The 22,943-nt window shown below is 44.5% G+C and overlaps 1 protein-coding gene across 2 annotated transcripts in view; it reads left to right on the top strand.

Annotated features, from left to right (window-relative positions):
* The window catches only part of LOC146359333 (gamma-aminobutyric acid receptor subunit rho-1), a 70,114-nt gene that overhangs the window by 42,287 nt on the left and 4,884 nt on the right, over positions 1–22,943 (top strand). For both annotated transcript variants that reach the window (XM_084827078.1, XM_084827077.1), the window contains exons 4-7: positions 8,905–8,972; positions 18,301–18,524; positions 21,172–21,254; positions 22,531–22,671. In XM_084827078.1, coding sequence (XP_084683204.1) covers positions 8,905–8,972; positions 18,301–18,524; positions 21,172–21,254; positions 22,531–22,671 — 516 coding nt within the window. The remainder of the gene's footprint in view (positions 1–8,904; positions 8,973–18,300; positions 18,525–21,171; positions 21,255–22,530; positions 22,672–22,943) is intronic.

The raw sequence follows: 22,943 nt of genomic DNA, 5'->3' as shown, positions 1-22,943 counted from the left end.
TGGAGCAACGGGATGTACGAAAGGTACTTACCTTTCGCGGATTATGTTTATGGTTGGGGGGGAGGCGTTCCGTCCCTCCCACCGGAATCCTGGCTGGGGGGGGGAGACGCTCCGTTCCTCCTCCCCCCAGAATCCTGGCCGGCCGGCTGTGCTGTGCAGTGATTCTGCGGAGCCGCCGGCCAGCTCCACCAGCAGCCGGACATCCGGCCGCTGGCTAGCAGGGCCGTAGCCGCCGCCGTTTGCGTCCCTGCAGTCAGCCGTCATAGGCTATGTAAATGTTTACGTAGCCTATCATGGCTGACTTAAAAAACAAACAAACAAATGCACGTACACAAATGGCGGCAGCCATGGCTGCCGCCATTTGCGTTCCTTATTTTGGCACGTCTTAGGCTACGTAAACATTTACGTAGACTAAGACGGCGAAAATAAGGGGAACGCAAATAGCGTAGCGTCTACGCTATTTGCGTTCCCCTTATTTTCACCGTCTTAGTCTACGTAAATGTTTACGTAGACTAAGACATGCCAAAATAAGGAACGCAAATGGCGGCGGCCATGGCCGCCGCCATATGCATACGCGCTTTTTTTGTTTTTTTTTAAAAGTCAGCCGTGATAGGCTATGTAAACATTTACGTAGCCTATCACGTTTTTTTTAAAAAACCTAGCCGTGATAGGCTACGTAAATCTTTACGTAGCCTATCACGTTTTTTTGTTTTGTTTTTTAAACTGGAAATGGCGGTGGCAGCAGCCGGTCGGAAGACTGGCCGCTGCAGCCACTGCCATCGAACTGCCACCACAGCCACCGCCGCAGCCACCGCCGCAACCAGGAAGATCCGCCCAAGGTAAGTCTCGTCCCGGGGGGGATGGGCCGTTCCGCCACCGATTTCGGGGGGCCGAATGCGCTGGCATTCGGCCTCCCTGAGATCCGTGGCGGAATTTTTGTACATCCCTACAAGTAGCTCCCTCCAGAAATGGGCAGTGAATTGGGCCCCCCTATCCGAAATGAGACCCTCGGGCCATCCGTGGAGGTGAAAAAACATGTGCCAAGAACAGCTCTGCTGTCTCCCTGGCTGTGGGCAACCCAGAACAGGGGATGAAATGGGCCATCTTAGAAAACAAATCCACCACCACCAGAATGGTGGTCTTACCGTGTGAGGGAGGCAAGTCAGTGATGAAGTCAAGGGAGAGCAGTTTCCAAGGTCCTAAGGGGGTAAGGAGGGGGTGAAACAAGCCTGTGGGCTTGCCTGAGGGGGCCTTCGCCTGCTGGCAGGTTGGGCAGGAGGTGACATAGGTCTTGATGTCCTGACACACACAAGGCCACCAAAAATCCCTCGTCACTCCATGCAGGGTCTTGGCGACGCCAAAATGCCCAGCTGTGGGGGAGTCGTGGCACTGATGGAGGACCTTCTTGCGGAGGGGTCTAGAAGGTACATAGACCCAGCTGGAATGGTAAAGCAGGCCACCTCGCAAAGAGAAGGGGGTAAAGTGGGGGGGCAGAGGCTAGCCCCAATTCCTCCACCTTTGTGTGAACAAAAGCATCCTGAGCCTGTGCAGAGAGAAGGAGCTCCTCCCAAGAATGAGGTACCGCAGCTGCCGCCAGGCCTTGGCGGGGAAGAAACAGAGGGGGTGGGATTTTCCTCACTCCCTGGCTGGAGGTCAGGCTTATGAGAAAGAGCATCGGCTTGTAGGTTGTCAGAGGCCTTCACATGGCAAATCTTAAGGTGGAACTGAGAAAAAAAAAGTGACCACCTAATCTGCCTCTGGTTTAATGCATAGACTGTCTGAAGATGTTTGAGGTTGCGATAGTTGGTTCTAACTTCAACTGGGTGCTGTGCCCCCTCCAGGAGATGATGCCAGGTCTCCAAAGCGGACTTGATGGCCAACAGTTCCTTCTCCCAAATGGTATAATTCCTCTCAGACATGTTCAGCTTCCTGGAGTGGTAGGCACAGGGTTGCAACCTGCCGCCCTCCCGATCTGGCTGAAAGAGCACCGCCCCCACCGCAAAGTCAGAGGCATCAGTTTGCACTACAAAAGGCTTCCTGGGGTCGGGATGTAACATGATCGGCTCAGAACTGAAAAGCCTCTTAAGTTCCTTGAAAGCCTGTTGGGCCAATGCCGTCCAATGAAAAGGAGATTTCTTGCCCTTAAGGAGGTCCGTGAGAGGAGAAGTCAGCCAAGCAAAACTGGGCAGGAACTTTCTGCAAAAATTAGCAAAGCCCAGAAAATGTTGCAAGTCCTTCTTGGTGGATGGAGCCTGCCAGGAGAGGACAGCCTGGACCTTTCCATCCTGATACCGTCAGGCGAGATAATGTAGCCAAGAAAGTCCAAAGAGGTTAGATCAAACACACATTTCTCCAGCTTGGCATAAGATGGTTCTCACAGAGGCACTGGAGGATGGCGGAGACATGACGCTGATGGGCGTGGGGGTCCTCAGAAAATATAAGTAAATCATCGAGATACACAATGAGGAAAGTGTCCAAATAGTCCTGGAAGATGGCATTCATAAAACGCGAAAACGTGGGGGGGGGGGCGCAGGCGAGCCCAAACGGCATCACTAGGTATTCATATGCTCCGTACTGGGTCCCAAAAGAGGTCTTCCACTCATCCCCCTCCCGGATGTGAATGAGATTGTATGTGCTACGCAGGTCCAACTTTGTGAAAATCTTGGCTCACCCCAGGCGCTCCAGCATCTCAGGTATGAGGGGGAGGGGGTACTTGTCAGGGATGGAGACTGAATTTTAATTTCTGAAATCGTGCACCAGGCGGAGTTCTCCAGATTGCTTGGCCACAAAGAAGGTAGGAGCACAGGCAGGGGAGGAAGAAGGGCGAATGAAGTCGCGTTTGAGATTCTTGTCCAAAAACTCCCACAGAGCTCAAAGTTCTGGCTCCGACATCGAATACAGCCGGCCAGCGGGGATGGTCGCCCCCGGAATGAGGTGAATGGCACAGTCAAAAGGGCGGTGGGGGGGAAGCTGGTCAGCCTCCTTCTTGTCAAACACATCCCAAAAAAACCACATACTCCTCTGGGAGGATGACGGTAGTGGAAGGACTGCCAGAAGCAGACAAGGAGGGGGAGGAAAGGGTTAAGGCCTGGGCTGGGACTGGCGCCTCCTCCGGGAGGCAATGCTCCCGGCAGTAGGGAGACGCAAACTCCAGTTGCTGAAGCCCCCAAGAAATCTGAGGGTTGTGCTTAGAGAGCCAGGAAACACCCAGCACGATTGAGTATAGGGGAACCTTGGCCAAGTGAAACTGAATCTGCTCAACGTGGGACTGGGCACGCAGAGTGAGCGGAACTGTAATACGGGTCACCACGCCTGAAGAGAGAGGATGCCCATCAATGGTCTCCACTGCCAAGGGGGCAGGAAGGGGCAGGGTCGGAATCTTGTGGAAAAGGGCGAAGGTTTCATCCATGAAACTGGTCGTAGCCCCCGAGTCTACTAAAGCTAGGGCCTCCACCCCACCCCACTGGGAGGAGTGGAGGTGAACATGCAACAGCAGATGGGAGGGTGGGGGGCGTTGGGGAAGGCACCCACCCGGTGGGGAACTGACCCCCACACTGGAGGCCCCCAACAGGCTTTGGGGGCAGCCTAGTCAGGCCTGGGGATGAGGAGGAGGAGGAGGGAGAAGGAGAGGAGGGGGAGGCAGCGGAGCTGCGGATCTAACTCGGCAGGTTTTGGCAAAATGCCCCAGCTTTCCACATCGAAAACATCGGCGCTCAGCTCGCCGGCGCTCAAGCTCCTCTGGCGGCAGTGGGGCTTGGGTAGCTCCCAGCTGCATTGGGGTCTCCTCCACCCTCACCGCCGGAGCGGGGGGTGGGGGAGGGGGCAGGAAACGTAGGGGAATGGGAGGAGGGAAATCCCGGCCCCCGGCACCCCACCAGGTCTGCCGGCGCCCCTCCAGCCGACTATCTATCTGAAGGAAGGTCTGGATGAGGTCCTCCAAAGTAGGCGGGCTGGGCGTGCATGCCAGCTCATCCAAGATCTCGTCGTTCAAACTGTCCAAAAACTGAGCCACTAGCGTGGCATCATTCCACTGTAAATCCTGCATCAGCAAGCGAAAAGTTGTCGCATAGCTGGAAACTGAGTCCTTGCCCTGTCTGAGGCGGCGAATCTCCCGAGAAGCCATCTGCGTGTGCAGGGGGTCACCGAAAAATCAGGCCATCGCTGTCATGAAACTTTGATAGTCCCCGAGCAGGGGGTCATTAGCGAGAAGGAGACCCGAAGCCCATCTAGCTGCCATGCCTGAAAGTAGGTTAATGATGAAACCCACACGAACCTGTTCCGTCTGGAAATCCTCAGGACAAAGATGCATGTACAGCTCCGATTGGGCCCTGAAAATTTGAAAACGTCCTTTCTCACCAGAAAACTTCTCTGGCAAAGCCACCAGGCACTTGCGGTGGGGGGGAATCGGAGGTGGAGGGGGTTGAACCGCAGCTTGTAGATTCTGCATGGCAGCCGTCAGTTGAGCCATCTGATCACGGAGCATCTGGTTCTCTTGCGCTAGAGCTTGCACCGCCAGGTCCCCGGCACCCTCCATATGGCAATAGGAGAAGAGAGAGAGAGAAAAAAAAAAGACAAACGGGGACCAAGCTGTCAAGGGCTGTCATTACTCTTTCAGTATAATCCAGTAGCCTAGTCCAGACACAGACAAAGGGATTCTTTTCAAAGCTTTATTCCTCCTTTACAACTTAACGACTCTACTGTTAGCAACTAGCTATGAGCAGCAGAGTACCTATGCCCTAAGTGGGAACAGTTGGTCCCCGTTTGAAGGAGAATCACTGGCAGTCTCTAAACTTATGGGCAAAGGAGAGTCCCTCCCCTTTTCCCTTTGATCCTCTGGGCACAACTGTTGCTTGCGCGCCAACCAGGCACTACGCCTCCTTTCCGTGCCCTCCATTTGGCGCCACTCCCTGCGTCGGCGTTGCGCATCCAGCAAGTCTTCTTCCTGTGCTCTCTCACTCCCGGGACTGCTATCTATGCCAGGAATGCCGGTGGGAGGAATCTCTGCCAGCTGTTGGCCCTGGGAAGGATGAGCGCGCTCCTCTCCCAGGAGCGACTGCTCTTTCTCAGAATCAGAACTCCTCTGGGATTCTATGGGCTCAGTGTCCACCCTGACATCCGGATAAGCGCAGATGATGCAACTTACCCTTCCTCCTATCAGCACTGTCTGCTCCCCCCAGTCAGCCCAAAGCCAGTACTGCTAATTGAGGTCCCACAGACTGCCAGACCACACTGAAACTGGCATGACAGGAAATCTGTCAGAAAACGACGTTGCAAAAATGCAGGGTTTATGGCATGAAAATCTGCGGTTGCTGTAGGGATGGGGGAACATCATGTACCGTGACTGTCTGTGAGGCACAGTAGCACCAGAGTAAATCCCTTATGTAGATGGGGCTAAGGTGTGGTCAAAATATAGCCTACTTCAGCTTCACTTGTCAGAAAACAAATCCTCTTCCCCAGTTTGTAGGAAATAGGTATCTCCCACACGGAATATTTTAAATGTTTTGAATTTTGCATGCAATGCTTGGGCACATGTCCTCCATACCTGTGAGGCACATATGGCTAGAAAATGTCTGACTTGTGAAGAGGTCAGCATGAGTGGCAAAATATGCTTCTGTTCTCTAGAGCAGTGTCTGAAGAACAGAGGGGCTCCCAAAATTACAAAAAATAGCCATCTCTGTTCTAAAGTTTTCCTCAGCAAGAGAAAGCAGGCAGATATGCCTTCTCTGAATATTAAACTGTATGGCATTATGCTTAACCTTTTCCTGATAAAAGCTATCTGATCACCTCATATTTCTCTGTAGACAGCAGGGTTTAATCTCACAGCAATCATGTTTGTGTGTGGGCTGTGCCTGTGTGTATATAATATGTAATGAACTGATGCACCATTTTGCTGACCTGGCCCTTTCACAACAGCAAGAATATTTAAATTGCTCTGAGTTAATGTTTCACTTTTCACATTGTGGTCATGTGTTATAGAAATCCAAGCTTTTAGACCAGAGGATTTGAAAAACATGCTTTCTTATGGACCACCAGATTAAAGAATGTTGTAATGTATCTACCCTTTCCTGGCTGACAGATGGTAATTCAAATCCAAAGTGCTATTATACCCCTTGATGGGGGACATTTATTATCACTAAATGCTCAGTATTCACAATACAAGCATGTTCAATTAGTTGTAAAAGGTTTTTAGTTTCAGGATTGTTCATGAGTAATATTTTTGCTTTTAGTAAATTTCCTGTTCCATAATTGCAGTACCAACTCCTGTAGGAGGATCTGTGTATGCATTTTACAGTTTCCTTACTGAAATTGAAAGTCTAACATTTTAACCCCAAATAAACGAAGTAGTAATTGGCATACCTATATGGCTGAGTTCACATATGCTTGTTCATCACTTGATGTCTGCAACATCGTGATGGCATCAAACACGATGAACCATACTTTCCCGTCATCTCCCCTTCTAACGTTATAAACCTGCCCAATTGTTAAGATCTACAGGAGAGGCCCTCTTGAGAACACCATTACCCACAGAGGCACATTTGTCAGGCTTTCTCTTGTGTTGCCCTCAAACTACAGAATATGCTCCCAGTTACAATTGGCCCCCACTCTCTTGGCCTTTAGATCTTTTTAATGTAGCCTTTTAAATTATGTAGTTGTTTTAATGTTTTACTGTTTTTAATATTCTTGTTTTTTTTTATTGTGTTAAGGATTTATTATTTTAAATTGTTGTACGTTGCCTTGATGGCTTTTAATCAGATAAAGCAGTATATAAGTGTAAATAAATACATCAATAGCATGGAGCTTTTCAACAGAGGCAGTGATTGGATTCATTTGAGAGATGATTGATGGACTTGCATTGTGAATCAGCCATAAGCATTCTGAGTAGAGACAATGGGTTTTAAAGCCATAATCTTGAATAACATTTTTAGAAGTAGATTGTTTGGTATTTCTTGCTGGTCAGTACAAACTTGCGGTTGCTAGAGAATACACCTTTACCTTCAACAGTTCAGATATAGTGGGAGAGGCTGAGACTACTGGTCCTTCCCAGATTCACTTTTCTTCCCTATCTGCTGTGGGGCAAAACTACAGTCCCTCAATCTTGGTATAACAGATGTGTGGGTGAAATAATTTCTGAGACAGCAGGACAACTTCTCCTGCACTTGTCCCATCCCCATCTTTCACTAGTATCTGTTTAGTTTTGGGGTGGGAACATTAATAATTGCTTGGTGCTTATAGATAGAGTTATCTGAGAGCTGACAGTTGAGAAATATGTGCTATCTGGCTCAGTAAAGTCTTTATATGAAGGTGGTTTTGAGGAGACATTTGAAGAGGGAGGCTGTTGTGAAAAGCAAGATACTGGTCAAGGTGGACTTTTGGCTGGATCCAGCCAGGCTCTTCTTATGTTTTAGGAAGATGCCTTGATGGACAAAGAAAGAATGACTGCTAGAGGCATAGTGGGCAGCATGGTAGAAACATATTTTCCATCAGTCGGGGCCAAACTAGACATTACACATGGACTTGTGTTGTTACACCCTGATGGCTGCTTTGTTTATGGAAAGGACTTTTAGAAGGGGCTATTTAGAACAGAGAAGTAGTAGGAGAGGGGATGATTAACTCTTTCCCTGCCTGCCATTTTCCTCTACTGTTAACCTTTCCTCTAGCTGCTTTCCCCCATGTTGGGTTCCAGGTGCATGTTTGTGAGGTCAAGAAACCCGTGTCTCTGTGTGTGTCTGTGTGAGGGGTGGTTTGAGGGAAGAGGTAAAATGGTGGGTAGGAAAGGGGTTGAACATTCTATTCGTCTGCATCAACTCCACTCTAAACCACCCTCTCCTGAAGTTGTTTTTCCATAAACAGAAAGGCTGTTGGGACTTAAAAACACATTTGAATATAAAGTTTAATTCAGCCCCCAGACTTGTGGCTGTTTCTCATAATATATTTTTTATACAGAAAGATCTGCACCCATGTCTCAACAGATGTTTTGTAATGTGAGAATTGCCATGCCAGTGCCATTTTTGACTCAAACTATACATCTTAAATACAATTGAAAGGTGTTGGCTTCAAGATGTGTAACCTGGGCTGAAATAAATGCATTTTTTCACCTTTTTCATATTTATACACATATTTAACTTATGCAATTTCCTCTCTTTTTTGATAATATATATCAAAATAATGTTTTGATATATAAAATGTATAATATCTAAAACATTTTATGTATAATATATAATATTTTACAATAATATTATAAAATCTGTCTGGTCGCTGATCAGAGATAAGGCAGAAGGAAAGTTTGCAGGAAGTATGGGGACCTCCTGCATGTTGTAGTTGGCCTACAGACCAGGGTTTCCCCATCTCTGACATACAGAATTCCCAACAAGGTGTGTGTGTCTGTGTGTGTGTGTGTTTGTATGAGAGAGAGAGAGAACCAACCCAAAGGCAGTGGAGGCTGGTGGCTCTGATTTTGATGGGGCTGTGAATCCATTCTGGGGTTCGGTCAAAACCAGCCAGAACTCTAAAGGAGCTATCCAAGGTGCTGAAACCTAAATGGAAAACCCAGAATGGATTCAAAGCCCCACTGAAATCAGAGCCACCAGCCTCCACTGCCCAGATGTGCAAATGGACAGTGATCTCAGGCCATGCTATTCACCTTCTTAGCAACTGATTACTTCCCTTTAATGTTGAAATATGATTAGTTATTTTTTGGCTGCTTATGACAAATAATACATGTATGATTTGGATTATTTTGTTTTGGTGCAGTAACTGCATGTGAGTTCCTGATGGGTAACTTTCATCTTGCATATTTGCCTTTTCTGTGAGAGCCCCACTGCAAACAGCTTCTTCTTCTATATGCTCTGTTCTTTTCAATTTCTATGCTGATGAGTTACTTATTGTGTTCTTATGCTTCTGTAGGACCTGCAGTTCCTGTTGGAGTAGATGTACAAGTTGAAAGCTTGGATAGTATTTCGGAAGTTGACATGGTAAGTGCCAGGTTGATGACTCAGATTTTTAAGAAGTGCAAATTAATATTTTTGGGATGAAGTATACATTACTTCATGAATGTGCACTATACTATTTTTAGGCTTCCTACTTCACTGATTGGTAGGATGTTTCAGGGGAACAGCCTAGTGTGGAGAGAGGACTGTCTATTTATTGTGCATTTGTAATATTTATTTACAAATGTACAACTTGTGTGTGGAGGAGCAGACAGGTTAGCCTACACATCAGCATCAGTTTCACCAAAAGCAAACAGCAGAAACTTTTGCGGAATTCGATCTTTTACTGACTACATTCCAACTCCCAAGATATTTCTCTCTAGCTGCACACACTTAGGCAGAACACAGGTCTTAGACCTCTCCCTGGCTGGTATGTGTATCCCATAGCTAGTAACCCTCAGAAAGCATCAAGGAAACATCTTCTAGTCATCAGTGCCCATTGAAGGAACACCTTTAGGTATTTGCTGAAGAAACAAACAAAGACAACAACAACCCCAAACCAAGATGAACAGCAACTAAAGAAAGCATCATGTCACTTGATGACCATTACTTTACTTGTACTTTGAAGTTTAGGTGGTTGTTCTTTCTGAAGGGTGGAATATATACTTTGCATGCAGAAGGTCCCAGGTTGAATCCCTGGCATCTCTGGGTAGGGCTGGGAAGGAAGCCTGGAAGAGCCACTCCCAGTCAGAGTAGGCATTACTGACCTAGATGGACCAGTGGCCTGACTTGGTATAAGGCACCTTCCTATGTTCTCCTCTATTCCAAATATGGGGAAGTATCCAGTGGGTTGCAACCACTAACATAAATTCCATTGCCCTAGTGTAAACTACTCTAGCATAATGTCAATAGTGTTAGCTGGCATGCCAGTTTCAATGCTAATGCTATAGGTGTTGTTCTAGAATAGTTTATGCTAGGGCAATGTAATTATGTTAGTGGTTGAACCCTGTTGGATACTGCCCTGTAGATTTAATTAAAAAGTTTAGGGAGCAATCCTATGCATGTTCAGACAGAAAAAAATCCTACAACTCCCAGTTTGTCCCAGCTAGCATGGCTGGCTGGGGCATGCTGGAAGTGGTAAGGCTTTTTTTGTCTAAACAAGAATAAGTTTGCACTCTTAGTCATTATTGATTGTTAAATTAGTGTGCTTTCTAACATTTAAAGAAGAAACTCTGCACACTGTTAGGAGGTTTAGGGCTCCTTCACATGGAGCTTTTATCCTGTGATTGAGATGGCTCCTTCACAGAAGTTTGCAGGCCGTTTACATGATTCCATAATCATTCAAGGCGTCTCCCGCACTAAATGCCCTTTGTTCCATTTTTAAAAAGATTGCAGATAATGAGCTATCAAATTACCCCACTGTGTTCTGCTTCAGTTTCTTCCGTGAAAAGAGTAAAAAACGGCAAGAAGAGGAACGAGATCTATTAAAGATAATGGAAGACTCAGATCAGGGGAGAAGGAAGGGGAAGGGGGTGAGGGAGAAGGAAGCGCATTAAAAAGGGAGTCGTCATGATCCTGCATTTAAAACGGAGGCAGAAAACCACATTTTAAATGCAGGATTTTAGGCTGGTGTAGAGATGCCCTTAGTTACAAACCTCTTTGTAAATTAAACACTGCTGTCCCCAGCTGAGTAATCTTCAGACATTGCTCCAACCTCGGACCCAGGAGTCTGAGCTCCCCTCCTCACAGCTGGCGTGGAGAGAACCATGCTGTTCTCTCCGTGCCAGCTGCAGGGGGGAGGGGAGCTCAGACTCCTGGATTTGAGGTCGGAGCACTGTCTCCAACCTCAGATCCAGGAATCTGAACTATCTTATGGCCCCAAGGTCACAAAGGGGGCAGTTATGTGGGTGAGGACGGGAAGGAACTGGGGAAGCTGGGATACGAGCTATCTCCAGCCTTCCCCAGCCTCCATCCCTCCCCCTCTCCAATGCCTCAGCTAGACTGGCGAAAATGGCCATCTACCAAAAATGCAGAGTGTGGGGAGTATGGAGGCGTCCACCGCTCCCCCTCCTCTGCACTGGATGGCTGTAAGCCTCTGAGTTTGGGGGTTTTCCGCCATCCCCATAAGAATGCGTCCTTAGATATATAGTGTACAGTAGTTTCAAATCCAGTCCGAGTATCCACTGACAATGTTTTATTTACTACAGCAAATGTTTAATTATAGGACTTTTAGGACATCCTTACAGTTTTACCTTAATCATACAATTTCAGTGTAATTATTTTTTAGAATTGTATTTTGTGGTTCCCTTTTTAAACTGTAGTAGGAGTGGAGTAGTTGTCAAATTCACAGCTTGTAGAGGAAAATCAGAGCACCTTGACAGTGGAGAAACCATTATAGTTGCATTATAATAGTCATTTTGTAGTAATGGTTCCGGGGACCCTCCAGAACAGCATGGGAAGTGGCACCGGTTTCTCCTCTGAGGAAAGATATAGGGTACCCCTGTGGTTGCTGAGGATCATCCTCAACAATTAAAAAAAAACCCTCCATATCCAGGAGCATTTTCAAACCCCATGTCTCTCCTCTATAGGAGAAACATGGTAAGACTTTTACCATGCCCACAGCCTCACTATAAGTAGTGAGGGGGCAAATTCCCTGCTTCCATTTCTGGTTTACCAAAATAGCAGTGCTACCAGCTGCAGCTGGGCAACCTTTACTTGATACTTTTTGTTTCAGGAACGACCCAAATCCTATATCCTTCCACGTGGATTGTATTGGTTTCTGAACCCATTAACCAGGTTTCTTTTAAGCAAATAATATTGTCCTACTGAAGCAACTTTAGAAATTCACTGTTGTATTTATGACAGTTCCATCCTCCAATATTCCACACCAGAAAGGAGAGGCCCCTTGTAACATATAATATAAATGCATGTGTTGGAATTTGTAAAAAGTGATCCAGGTAAGTTAGGGTTAATAGAATGTTTGAGAGTGAGTGAAAGGTGGGAGGGGCTGGTGAGTGAGAGTATTCTGAGGTTTATAGATGAATTGACAGTCTATGGTCTGACAGGGATTAGGGACTGAAGGAGTGTCCATCTAGTGAGTGGGGTTTGGGGAAAAGGATGTAGAAGGGGTAGAGTAGTTAGGTAGGTTAGAACCAAGTATAGATTTATTAATAATAGTATATTAATTATTTAATAGTATATTATTATATTAACAATAATAATATAACTCTTTTTGTCAATTAATTTTATTTGTTTTATTATCAATACAAAATCCCACATATTGGTTTGTTTTATTATGCTACCCAATTAAAAAACCCGTATTTCCTTGTTATTTCTCCTGTATTGGCTAGAAGAAACAATTAATCATATTGGGTGTTTTCTTGACCCAGAGTAAAAGGGTTGAAGCTATGTGTGTCAGTGAGTGGTTTTTCAGTTTCAACAGGTGGAAGATGGAAAAGGTATAACCCTGGAGCAGGAACATCACACTCCTCTGTTCTATTGATTCCTGATTAGAGAATATTTGCCATTCAGGAGGCAAAGGCATCTCTGTTCTCTTTGTTGTGTTGTTCAGTCGTTCAGTCGTGTCCGACTCTTCGTGACCCCATGGACCATAACACGCTAGGCCTTCCTGTCCTGTGCTCTCTCCCGGAGTGTGCTCAAGTTCATATTCATTGCATCGGTGATGCTATCTAGCCATCTCATCCTCTGCCCTCCCCTTCTCCTTTTGCCTTCAGTCTTTCCCAGCATCAGGGTCTTTTCCAGAGAGTTTTCTCTTCGCATTAGGTGGCCAAAATATTGGAGCTTCAGCTTCAGTATCTGTCCTTCCAATGAGCACTCAGGCTTGATTTCCTTTAGGATTGACTGATTGGACCTCCTTGCAGTCCAGGGGACTCGTAACAGTCTTCTCCAGCACCACAGTTCAAAAGCATCAATTCCTCGGCGCTCAGCCTTCCTTATAGTCCAGCTCTCACAGCCATACATTACTACTGGGAAAACCATAGCTTTGATTAGAGGGACCTTTGTCGGCAAGGTGATGTCTCTGCTTCTTACTATGCTGTCTAGGTTTGCCATAGCTTTCCTCCCAAGGAGCAAGCGTCTTTTAATTTCATGGCTACAGTCACCGTCTGCAGTGATCTTGGAGCCCAAGAAAGTAAAATCTGTCACTGCTTCCATTTCTTCCCCTTCTATATGCCAGGAAGTGATGGGGCCAGATGCCATGATCTTAGTTTTTTTAATGTTGAGTTTCAAACCAGCTTTTGCACTCTCCTCTTTCACCCTCAACAAGAGGCTCTTGAGATCCTCTTCGCTTTCTGCCATTAGGGTGGTATCGTCTGCATGGAGGCAAGGTGGATTTTAAAAGTGGGCAATCAAGGCCCTGTTTGTGCAAAAGGTGGAGAAGATCTTTCATTTGAGCCATCATTGGATACAACCCTCTCTTTTGCCATCATGGAGAGATTCAATCTCATCAAGCGAGGGGTGTAACTTAATCACATTTGATTGTTTTAAAGGGACCAATAGAGCCACCAGATAGTTAAAGGAATAGGTCTCACTTACTCCCAGCTCGTCCTCATCCAGGTATCTCATCTCTTGCCAGCCTCATTCCTGTTGTTGGTGTTGTATCTGTTTTGCAGCTTTTTCTTGATAACTTACCATATATAGCTTACTTTTTTCAAAGAGGGGAATTATTTCTACTTCTACCTGCACAACCTTACCAGCTGGGAGTTCTGTCCTTTCACTTAGGGGACTTTGCTGTAGATAAATGCTATGGGGGGTGCCTATAGGATGCTGGTTTACATAACCAACTGAAAGCTTTTCTATATTGGACTATTGATGGTCTTGCAGGGACAAATTTGCCCCTGGGGCATTAGATTCTATTGAGGTGTCTCTAAGCAACCCACTGGATTTGTTTCCAGCCTGTGCGGTTGGATAGTAGCTTTCCCTCCATCCTACTGATCAAGGGGATCTATGCAACATTTATGTAGCTTATCTTCAGAATCCTGATTACGCTTATTCAGCAATATAACTTTGGCAGAGAGTCTCAACAGAATACCTTACTGTTCCAGAGCTGGGAGGGCACAAAAATGATTTATTAATCCTTCCTCTTCTGGGAACAGAGAGTAGTGTCCAGTATTAATCCTACTTAAAGTAGACCTATTGAAATGAATGGGGTTTAGGTTAGTCATGATTAATTTACGTCCCATTCATTTCAATGGGTCTACTCTAAGTAGAGTTAACATTGGATACTACCCAGATTGCCCAGTGTAGTATCTTTGATGCTCATATTCTTCCAGGCATAGATGGGACTTTATACAAGTCCCTTATCAAATGGTTGATTAGAAAAATTACATCTTGCCTCTTTATTTGCACTTAGGTCTACCAGAATTCCAACTGGTGGTTCAGTAAAAGCACCATTGGAGAAGGTATCTGTGGCTGTTCTTACTACCCCCAAAGAGATAGGTGGAGATATATCCCTAAAATATCTGCTTATTATTATACCCTTCTCAAAGAATAGATCTTTAACACTGTGTATTTTAGCTACTGCAGTATTTACTGTGAATGTTATAATCGCTTGAGTAGAATAATAGTTGTAGAAAAGGTATTCTGTCTCTACTGTGTCTGTCAGAGGATTGTGGTCAGAGATGTAATGAGTTGCAAGAAATGTAATTTGTACTCCAGTTGTGACAGCTTACCTTCGGGTTTTAGATAATGATAAAAACCAAATTGTGATGTATTAACTGCAATGGCCGGGACTTACCAGTATACATTCCCACACAGTTTCATGGCCAGTATGTTTCAAAGAGGTTGAAATGACATTCAAAGGAGGCTTTGTCACAGACCATGGATCCTGCATCACTCTTTCATTAACAATTTGGAGCATACTGTTCTTTGGACAAATCTCTTGTCTCACTTGGCTGGCTCTGTTCTTGGGTTTGGGGACTCTTATGTCCTTTTTTCTTCACATCCAATAATTTATATAATCTCTTAAAGTTAATCGAGGATGCTCTCTTTTTACAAACTGACGCTTTCACATTTTTAGATTTCTGAGTCATTTTCTTTTCTTTTTTGTTCTTTTTAAAGACATCTGGTGTTTATTGGTTTCTCCTTTCCTCATTGCTATTTGTAACATTAGAGTTCGAGGAGCTGGGACCTTTGGAGCATTTTCTGGGATAGTATTCTTAGACTTTTGTAAAATCTCTCAATATGGAACGTTACGTTACCCTTTTCCTTTAATTTACCCAGCACCATATATGTTAGTGTTGTCAGCAGCTCCTTACGTTCTATCAGAAAGTTCTTTATCAAAGATATATCATGCAGAGGAAGGCAACTAAAATGATCAAGGACCTGGATCAACTCCCCCATGAGGAAAGATTACAGCAGCTGGGATTGTTTCGCTTGGAAAAAAGACAAGTAAGAGGAGACATGATAGAGGGGTACAAAATTATGTATGGTGTGGAGACATTTTTCTCCCTCATAATAGTAGAACCCGGGGTCATCCCATGAACCTGATTGGTGGGAGATTCCGAACAGATAAAAGAAAGTACTCTGTCACACAGCACATAGTTAAACTATGGAATTCGCTACCACAAGACGTAATGATGGCCACCAGTTTCGATGGCTTTAAAAGGGTTTAGACGTATTCCTGGGGGGAAACGCTATCAATAGCAGCTAGTCTTGATGGCTATGTGCTACCTCCAGTACCAGAGGCAGTGAGCTTATGTACACCAGTTGCTGGGGAATATGGGTGGGAGGGTGCTGTTGTGCTTGTGTCCTGCTTATGGGTTCCTGGTCGACAGCTGGTTGGCCACTGTGTGAACAAAATGCTGGACTAGATGGACCCTTGGTCTGATCCAACATGGCTCTTATATTCTTATATCCTTTGACTAGAGTAAATAGTCTTCTGATCAACTCATGTTGGTTGCTTAGTAGATCAGATGATACACGGAGGCAACTGATTTCCTCATACTCACTTTTAGATGGAATGATAGCAGGCTGTGATTAAGGTGATGAAGAGAAACCACAGTTACTAGAACCTCCTTTTTGATGGACAGCTAAATTACCCTTTAATTTTACCATGTAACAGTTCAATTGAACAACAATTGGGACCCGGTTGACTGTTTATCCCTAAATTATCCTCAGGTTAGCCATCTCAATAGCCAAACTGTGTCCACCCTCCTCCAGATCCAGAGCCTTCATGATGAAGTAAGGGCCCATAGACCAGTCAGAAGCTTCAGGAGGCATAGTTTGGTCAGCCTCATTTTTAGCAAAGAAAATATCTGAGATCCTAAGTTGGTTATGGGCCTTGACATAAGACACTACATCCTCTGTTGCAGGGGCTAGTCCAAGCTGTTCATACCCAATTCTACTAATGACCATTCTGCCCAACCAAGAGATAACCACTATCAGAACTCCAATAGAACACAACTACAGATGTCACAGAGCCTGTTGCTATTATATAGATTCCTCCAATGGAACATTTTCACTGTTACCTTATTACAACCCCACTGTTCAGTTATCACATTGGTGGTTTTTGTCGGAAAGTCTGGTGTGACTTACAGCAGAGTTGTCTTATGTAGAGAAAATGTGGCAGCACAGCATTTAGTATTGCTGGCAATAAATGCAGGTTAGAGTCAGTTTAAAAGAAGTTCAAATCAACTTACTTTATTAGTGCTTTTATATGCATCATCAGAGAAGGCGATCTAACACTGTTTAACTACAAGCACCCCCTAGCGCTAGGTGTGTGAGTGTAAGTGAGCAAAGGCATGAGATATGGTTACTTGCTTCCTCTCTGGAGAGACCCTATGGCCCTTTTTGCAGAGCCAGAGGAAGAAGGAAGGGGATGGTGAGGGAGTAGGAAATAGGAACTGATCAAGCTACAGGACATTTTCTATTGCCCCCTACTGTCTAGAAGCATGTGGAGTTGTTCCAACAGTTTTCACTCTGCAACAGTTTATCAACTTTCTCAAAATATAAACACAGAGTCCATTCTACACCAGGCAACACAAAGCTCTCAACAGCAAATATCAACAGGGTCAAAAACAAAAAACAAAAAAACTATACACAAACCCCCTAAAAGCTCTTATGGTAGCTAATAGCTAATAGGCAGGAAAAATGATGGTCAAATATTATCTGTCTCCTGTCTCTGCACTGCCTGTGCTGTCTCTCTCACTTTCCGTAACTGTTCTGGAGCTACTCCCCAGGACTCAAAAGGGAAGTTTCTTGTCACATGGAAGACACTATTGGGTTCCTTCCCTTCCCAGCTGGCTGATGAACCCCGTAGCAGCTGGCTGTTTAGAGTTCCAGTGCATAAGGGCGCAATCCTATCATCCCCTCTGTGATTCAGTCGCCCTGCATTTATGGCTAGACAGACGATTTCGGCTGTCTAGCAGTGGGATCTCGGAGTGCGGGAAGCAGCAGCTGGACGACATGTAGGATGTGTCATATTGGCATTTCTGACTTCCTCGTCCTGACATGTCCCCCAAGAACACCCCATTTTTCCTGCTCCTTGCTCCACTTCCGAGGGCTCCGAGGTCAGTTCCTGGGAATCGACCTATCCTATGGCCTTCTAGGCACTGATTAGCGGCCATAGGATTGCGCCCTAAGCCTCTTTAGTGACAAAAACATAAGTCTTAACATCTTAATTATAACACTGGTGGGGACTTCAGGAGCCAGGAAACGCTTGTTTGGGGAGCTGGATGAGGCCTTCAAGCTGCCTGTGGGCCATTATGCTATAAAGTAAGGTTTATTTGAAAAAGGAGGCTAACGTCAGTGAGAGCTGTCTCCCCTGAGTTACTGCATTTTGTGTCTACTTGCTGCTACAGATGGCTAAAGCAATTCTTCTGCAATATCATAATCCTTGGGCTGGTTTACACATATGGTGGCTCCCCCAAAAGCATCATGGAAAAGTGTGGGAGCCGCTGGTGGATGTTCAGCCAGCCAGTGCACTCACCAAAGTGCCATTTGAATTAACGATTATTTGTTAATTTATACTCGCTTATTTTAAATAAAGTAACTCAAGATAGTTATTACAATACAACGTACAAAGCAGTGCTGTGATTTGCACTATCATGTCAGCCCTTTTTCAGCTTTATTTATTACGTGTTTTTATTGTTAACACTTTAACAATTTATTCAGTGTTTGAACAAATATGTGAATAGCTGCTCAATAATTTTAGAAAGTTACAATAGACAAAGAAGGGTAGAACTCTAAATTTGATTTGTAGCAAATTGGTATATTTTTTGTTTTATTTTATTGAAGAGGGTATCTTTGTTCTTGTATATTTTATTTGTTACGTGTGATTAAGTAATACTTTTAAAGAAAAAAAAGTAATGTGAATTAAATTCTTCCTTCCTTCCCAATTTCTGGTTTATGTCAGGACTTCACCATGACACTTTACCTCAGGCATTACTGGAAAGACGAACGACTATCATTTCCAAGTACCAATAACCAAAGTATGACCTTTGATGGCAGACTAGTGAAAAAGATCTGGGTACCTGACATGTTCTTTGTACATTCCAAACGGTCCTTTATCCATGACACCACCACAGATAACGTCATGCTTCGGGTCCAGCCAGATGGGAAAGTACTTTACAGCCTGAGGTAAAGTGGAATTCACCAATATTTTTGATTTGGCTTGTAGTGTGCTGACACTGAAGGGGGTTTAACTTCATTACTATCACCTCTACTATTTTGTGCGCAAACTTACAATACACATAGCACAAATCAGTAATTATTGCAAGAATGTCAAATTAAGAAATAAGTATGTGTCACTAATACAATTCAACTCCAGAACAACAAATTTGTATATATGGAGAGACAGAGGTATTCAGTGGACTGAGCCAGTGTTGGCTTCAGATTTTGTGGGGCCCTTGGGCAAGATACACTGTGAGAGCTTTTATGTCCCCTTGTTCTGAGGCTCCACATTACACCAAGAAGGACTCAGATTCAGGTTTTTTTACAACTTCCTTCACAGCTATATCCCAAAGCCTTGCACCATGAGTGATTAATACTGTTGACCTGAAACTGCATTAAACTACAATGAACACTTACTTAAATGTCATGTTATCAAGGTAGACAGAGCTTGTCTGTCTATATTAGTAGCTGTGAAATAAGTATGAATGTGACCTAATTTGGAAAATAGCCCACTTCTGCTCAGACTGATTCGGAGTTGGTCCTCTTCGATACCGTACCTGAATTGAGGTTCGAAAATTGCAGGGATAGTTGCCCCTTCTGAGGGTATCAAGCCTGTCAAATTTCAGAGTAACTGCAGGGAATTTTGTGCAAGAGCAGCCTTGACTTTTTGAGGGGGATGTGCATATCCTTGTTCTTTGTAGGCCATTGTTCTGAAAAGACAGCTTAAAGGTGTCCCTGAGTAAGAAAACTGCAAAGGACAGGTGCGGTGGTTTATGTGAAAAAGGAGCTCTCCAATCTGGGGGGTGGGGGTGAGGATTTGTTTGTTTGTTTGCATTTCTATACCGCCCCATAGCCAAAGGTCTCTGGGCAGTTTACAGAAGTTAAAACATTAAATACAATATTAAAAGGTTTAAAAAGAAATTTACAAAAGAGCACATAAAAACACACAAGATACACAAACATATAACTAAAAGCAACACTGAACTATAAGTCATAACTAAAGACACATCCAGGACCGTTAAAGCTCATCATGTGCTGCCAAATGCCTGGGAAAAGAGATAAGTCTTAACCTGGTGCTGAAAAGATAATAATGTTGGCGCCAGGTGGACCTCATCAGGGAGCTCGTTCCACAGATGGGGGACCACTACTGAGAAGGCCTTCTCCCTCATTGTTGCCTTCCGAGCTTCCCTTGGAGGAGGCACTCAGCGGAGGACCTTAGATGCTGAACATAGTGTACGGGTAGGTTCATTTCGGGAGAGGCATGCCATCAGGTATTGCGGTCCCAAGCCGTGTAGGGCTTTATAGGTTAAAACCAGCACCTTGAATTGAGCTTGGAAGCATATAGGCAGCCCGTGCAAGCGGGCCAGAGTCAGTCTTATATGTTTGGACTTTCTGGTCCCTGTTAGCAATCTGGCCACTGCATTTTGCACCAGCTGCTGCTTCCAAACCATCTTCAAAGGCAGCCCCACATAGAGTGCATTGCAGTAATCTAACTTGGAGGTTACCAGTGCATAGACAACTGAACCCAGGTTATCCCTGTCCAGATTTCTCCTGATGTAGGTCATCATACAGGGCAACCAAGGCTGTTTCTGTGCCAAAGCCTGGCCTGAACCCCGATTGAAATGGTTCCTCTTAGCAATTAACTAACAGGCCTTCCCTCCTGTTTTTTGAGCAATTTGTATGAAAATGGTACATATCCTAGAGGTATCCTCAGGCAAGAAACCTGCAAACTTTCAGAAGGATCGGTGCCTGAGCTAGGAAGTTCTGATGACTGAAACCAATTTAAGGCTTTTTGTCATAGTGAAGCCTCGTGGCATTGAATGGCCATCTCACCATCCCAATTTTGCCCTATCCCAAAGCACAGTGATCAGAGAACCCCTGGTAATATTTGCCCTATGATTAGAAGGTGGACTGGTCAGTCAGTTAGCTGTACTCCCTCACCCTGCAACATTTAAAGACATGAAAACAAAATATGCTATTTGGAGACAAAGTCAGGTGCCTCTTCGTTTTGGGGCAGCTTCAGTTCTGTTGGCTTCAGAGCGGGGATGTGCATCAGATTTGGACAAAGCCTGAAGTACGAGCAGAAGCGAACTGCTTCGGTCCAGTTCTGTTGGTTCCCAAGGTGAAGTGGGCTTTCCTCTGAAGCCAACAGAACCAAAGTTGCCCCAGAAGAAAGCTTCTTCAGAGCTTCATGTTTCAGAGTCTAGTTGACTATAATGAGAATTACTTACCAGTAAACATGCATTGGGGTGCTTCCATATGAGGCTTCTATTGCACCATCACCTTGCCTCATTCACAGAATTTTATGGGGGGTCCAAATGACATCTTCTTCCACTTGTTAACCCTCCCTTGTTTTCCCACTGCTTCTTCCATTTTTTTTCTTTCCACAAAAAGTCCATTAAGGAGGAAAAGATGGAATAGCTGCAAAATATCTTTGGTAGCCCTAGGAGCTGCCCATCTGGAAGCACCCTAGTACGGCCCATTTTATAAAAGCTTATTCATAAATGGTAGAAAGTTTGCATGCATCTAAACCAGCATTATTCCTTTTTTATATAAAACTTTTTCTCAGTCTTGTGATGTGAAGATATTTTAAATATACTTATTCTGTTTCTAGGGTCACTGTAACAGCTATGTGTAACATGGATTTCAGCCGCTTTCCACTTGACACACAAACGTGTTCACTGGAGATTGAAAGCTGTAAGTAAGCAGGATCTGTACAGAAGGCCAAATACTGATGCCTCAAATTTGGCATCAAAATAGGGCTGCACACTATTCTTCTGGAAGGTGGTCCTGTCGTTTTCATAGCTGTGTTGCAGGAGAAATTCTGCAAGTACCAACTCACTGTTGTGCACAGAGAAGGCCTGAATTGGTGTCATCTCCCACAAAAGCAATGTTAGTCTGGTCTAAGTACCCAGAGGATGCTAGCAAAGGAGATACTTCAGCTTTGAGCTCAAAGATATAGTAAGAATCACCCGGTGTCTTCCCTGTGGCTTTGATTTTAATTCAATTCCATTCAGATTTTAATTTTCCAGGAACCTGTGTGTTTTACCCAAGGCAAGAGACAGATCTGAGTATCAGCCTGCCTTTGTTTTCAGAAATAGGGGTCACTCATTCCTTCTTTGACCTAGAATCCTAGGTGTAACCTGGTACCTGCATCACCTGTTGTGGAATAATTAATTCAAGCTGCAATCTCCATCTTGAGACTGGGTCTAAAATATGCAGACCTCAAAGCCACAACATCTGGCCTTGTACTTTTTAATTCCCCCCCTCAGCCTCTGGTTTTATTTTTGTACCACCTAGCCTGATGGAAGAGCTCTGGAGAACCCAAATGCTTGCACTCTATTTTGTGATATGATGGTTGGTTCTAATAATAATATTGCTTAACTGTGGATTTCAGAGTTTTTAATTTCAGTATGCTAGGCACAAACTCCCTCCTCTGCTGATCCTCCTACTCAGGTCTCTTGGGATCTGTGTCCAGACTGGATGAATAGCTACCTAAAATAAGCAGGCTCATTTTAAAAAAATGCTGAATAACCTGCAGTGCAGATTGTATCCAATAACCTGAAGATGATAAACCAGCCCATACTTCCTCATCTCTTGTGGCTTCCATAATCTTACAGTGATGTGTAAAACTCATAAGCAAGATTACTCAAGTAAAAATGCGCTGCAAACAGGAATATTGGCAAGATGGGTCAAAACATGCATCTCCTATCCCCTATCCCTGACACTTATTGCAGGCTCTTTACGTCATCTTATATATGTCAACATGAGCTATTTGCTTAAATGAGAGAAAGAAAATAGAGCTGGTCATACTGATGGGCGCTTCCTAGTATTCTCACAATTAAGAACAGCAACTCCTCCTCACTGGAATGTATGATGTATGTAGGATGATAGTAAAATATCTAAAAGCTCTGTACAGAACATCTTCTGACTTCATTGCAACAAATAAGTTAGTCCTCTCCTTCACCCCCAGATGCTTATACTGAAGATGATCTCATGCTGTACTGGAAGAATGGGAATGATTCCCTGAAAACAGATGAGAGGATATCACTATCCCAGTTCCTTATACAAGAGTTTCACACTACCACCAAACTTGCCTTCTATAGCAGCACAGGTGAGTAACAAAACCAAGGCAAGGCTCAGTTCTTGTGTGATCTCCAATGGGATCTGTTTTATCTCTGCTTAGACAAACCAGCTTTGGACTTATCAAAGAGGCCACTGTGGCATCATGTTGGGCATTTTCTTTCCTGCAAAGGCTCAGCAGATACACTGGTTTGTGCTCCTGAATTCCAGACCTGGGTTTAATTGTGTCTTCACCTGTGCTCAGTGCTGTAACCCAAAATCTTTGTCGATTCAGACAGCTTGTTATTAAGAGGGATAATGTAA

The sequence above is a fragment of the Heloderma suspectum genome, chromosome 1 (assembly GCF_057233095.1).
Source record: "Heloderma suspectum isolate Gila_16-S chromosome 1, 16-S_ref, whole genome shotgun sequence".
In the NCBI taxonomy this organism is placed as follows: Eukaryota; Metazoa; Chordata; class Lepidosauria; order Squamata; family Helodermatidae; genus Heloderma; species Heloderma suspectum.
The sequence above is the reverse complement of the archived record's forward strand: the minus strand, read 5'-3'. Positions and strand labels throughout refer to the sequence as shown.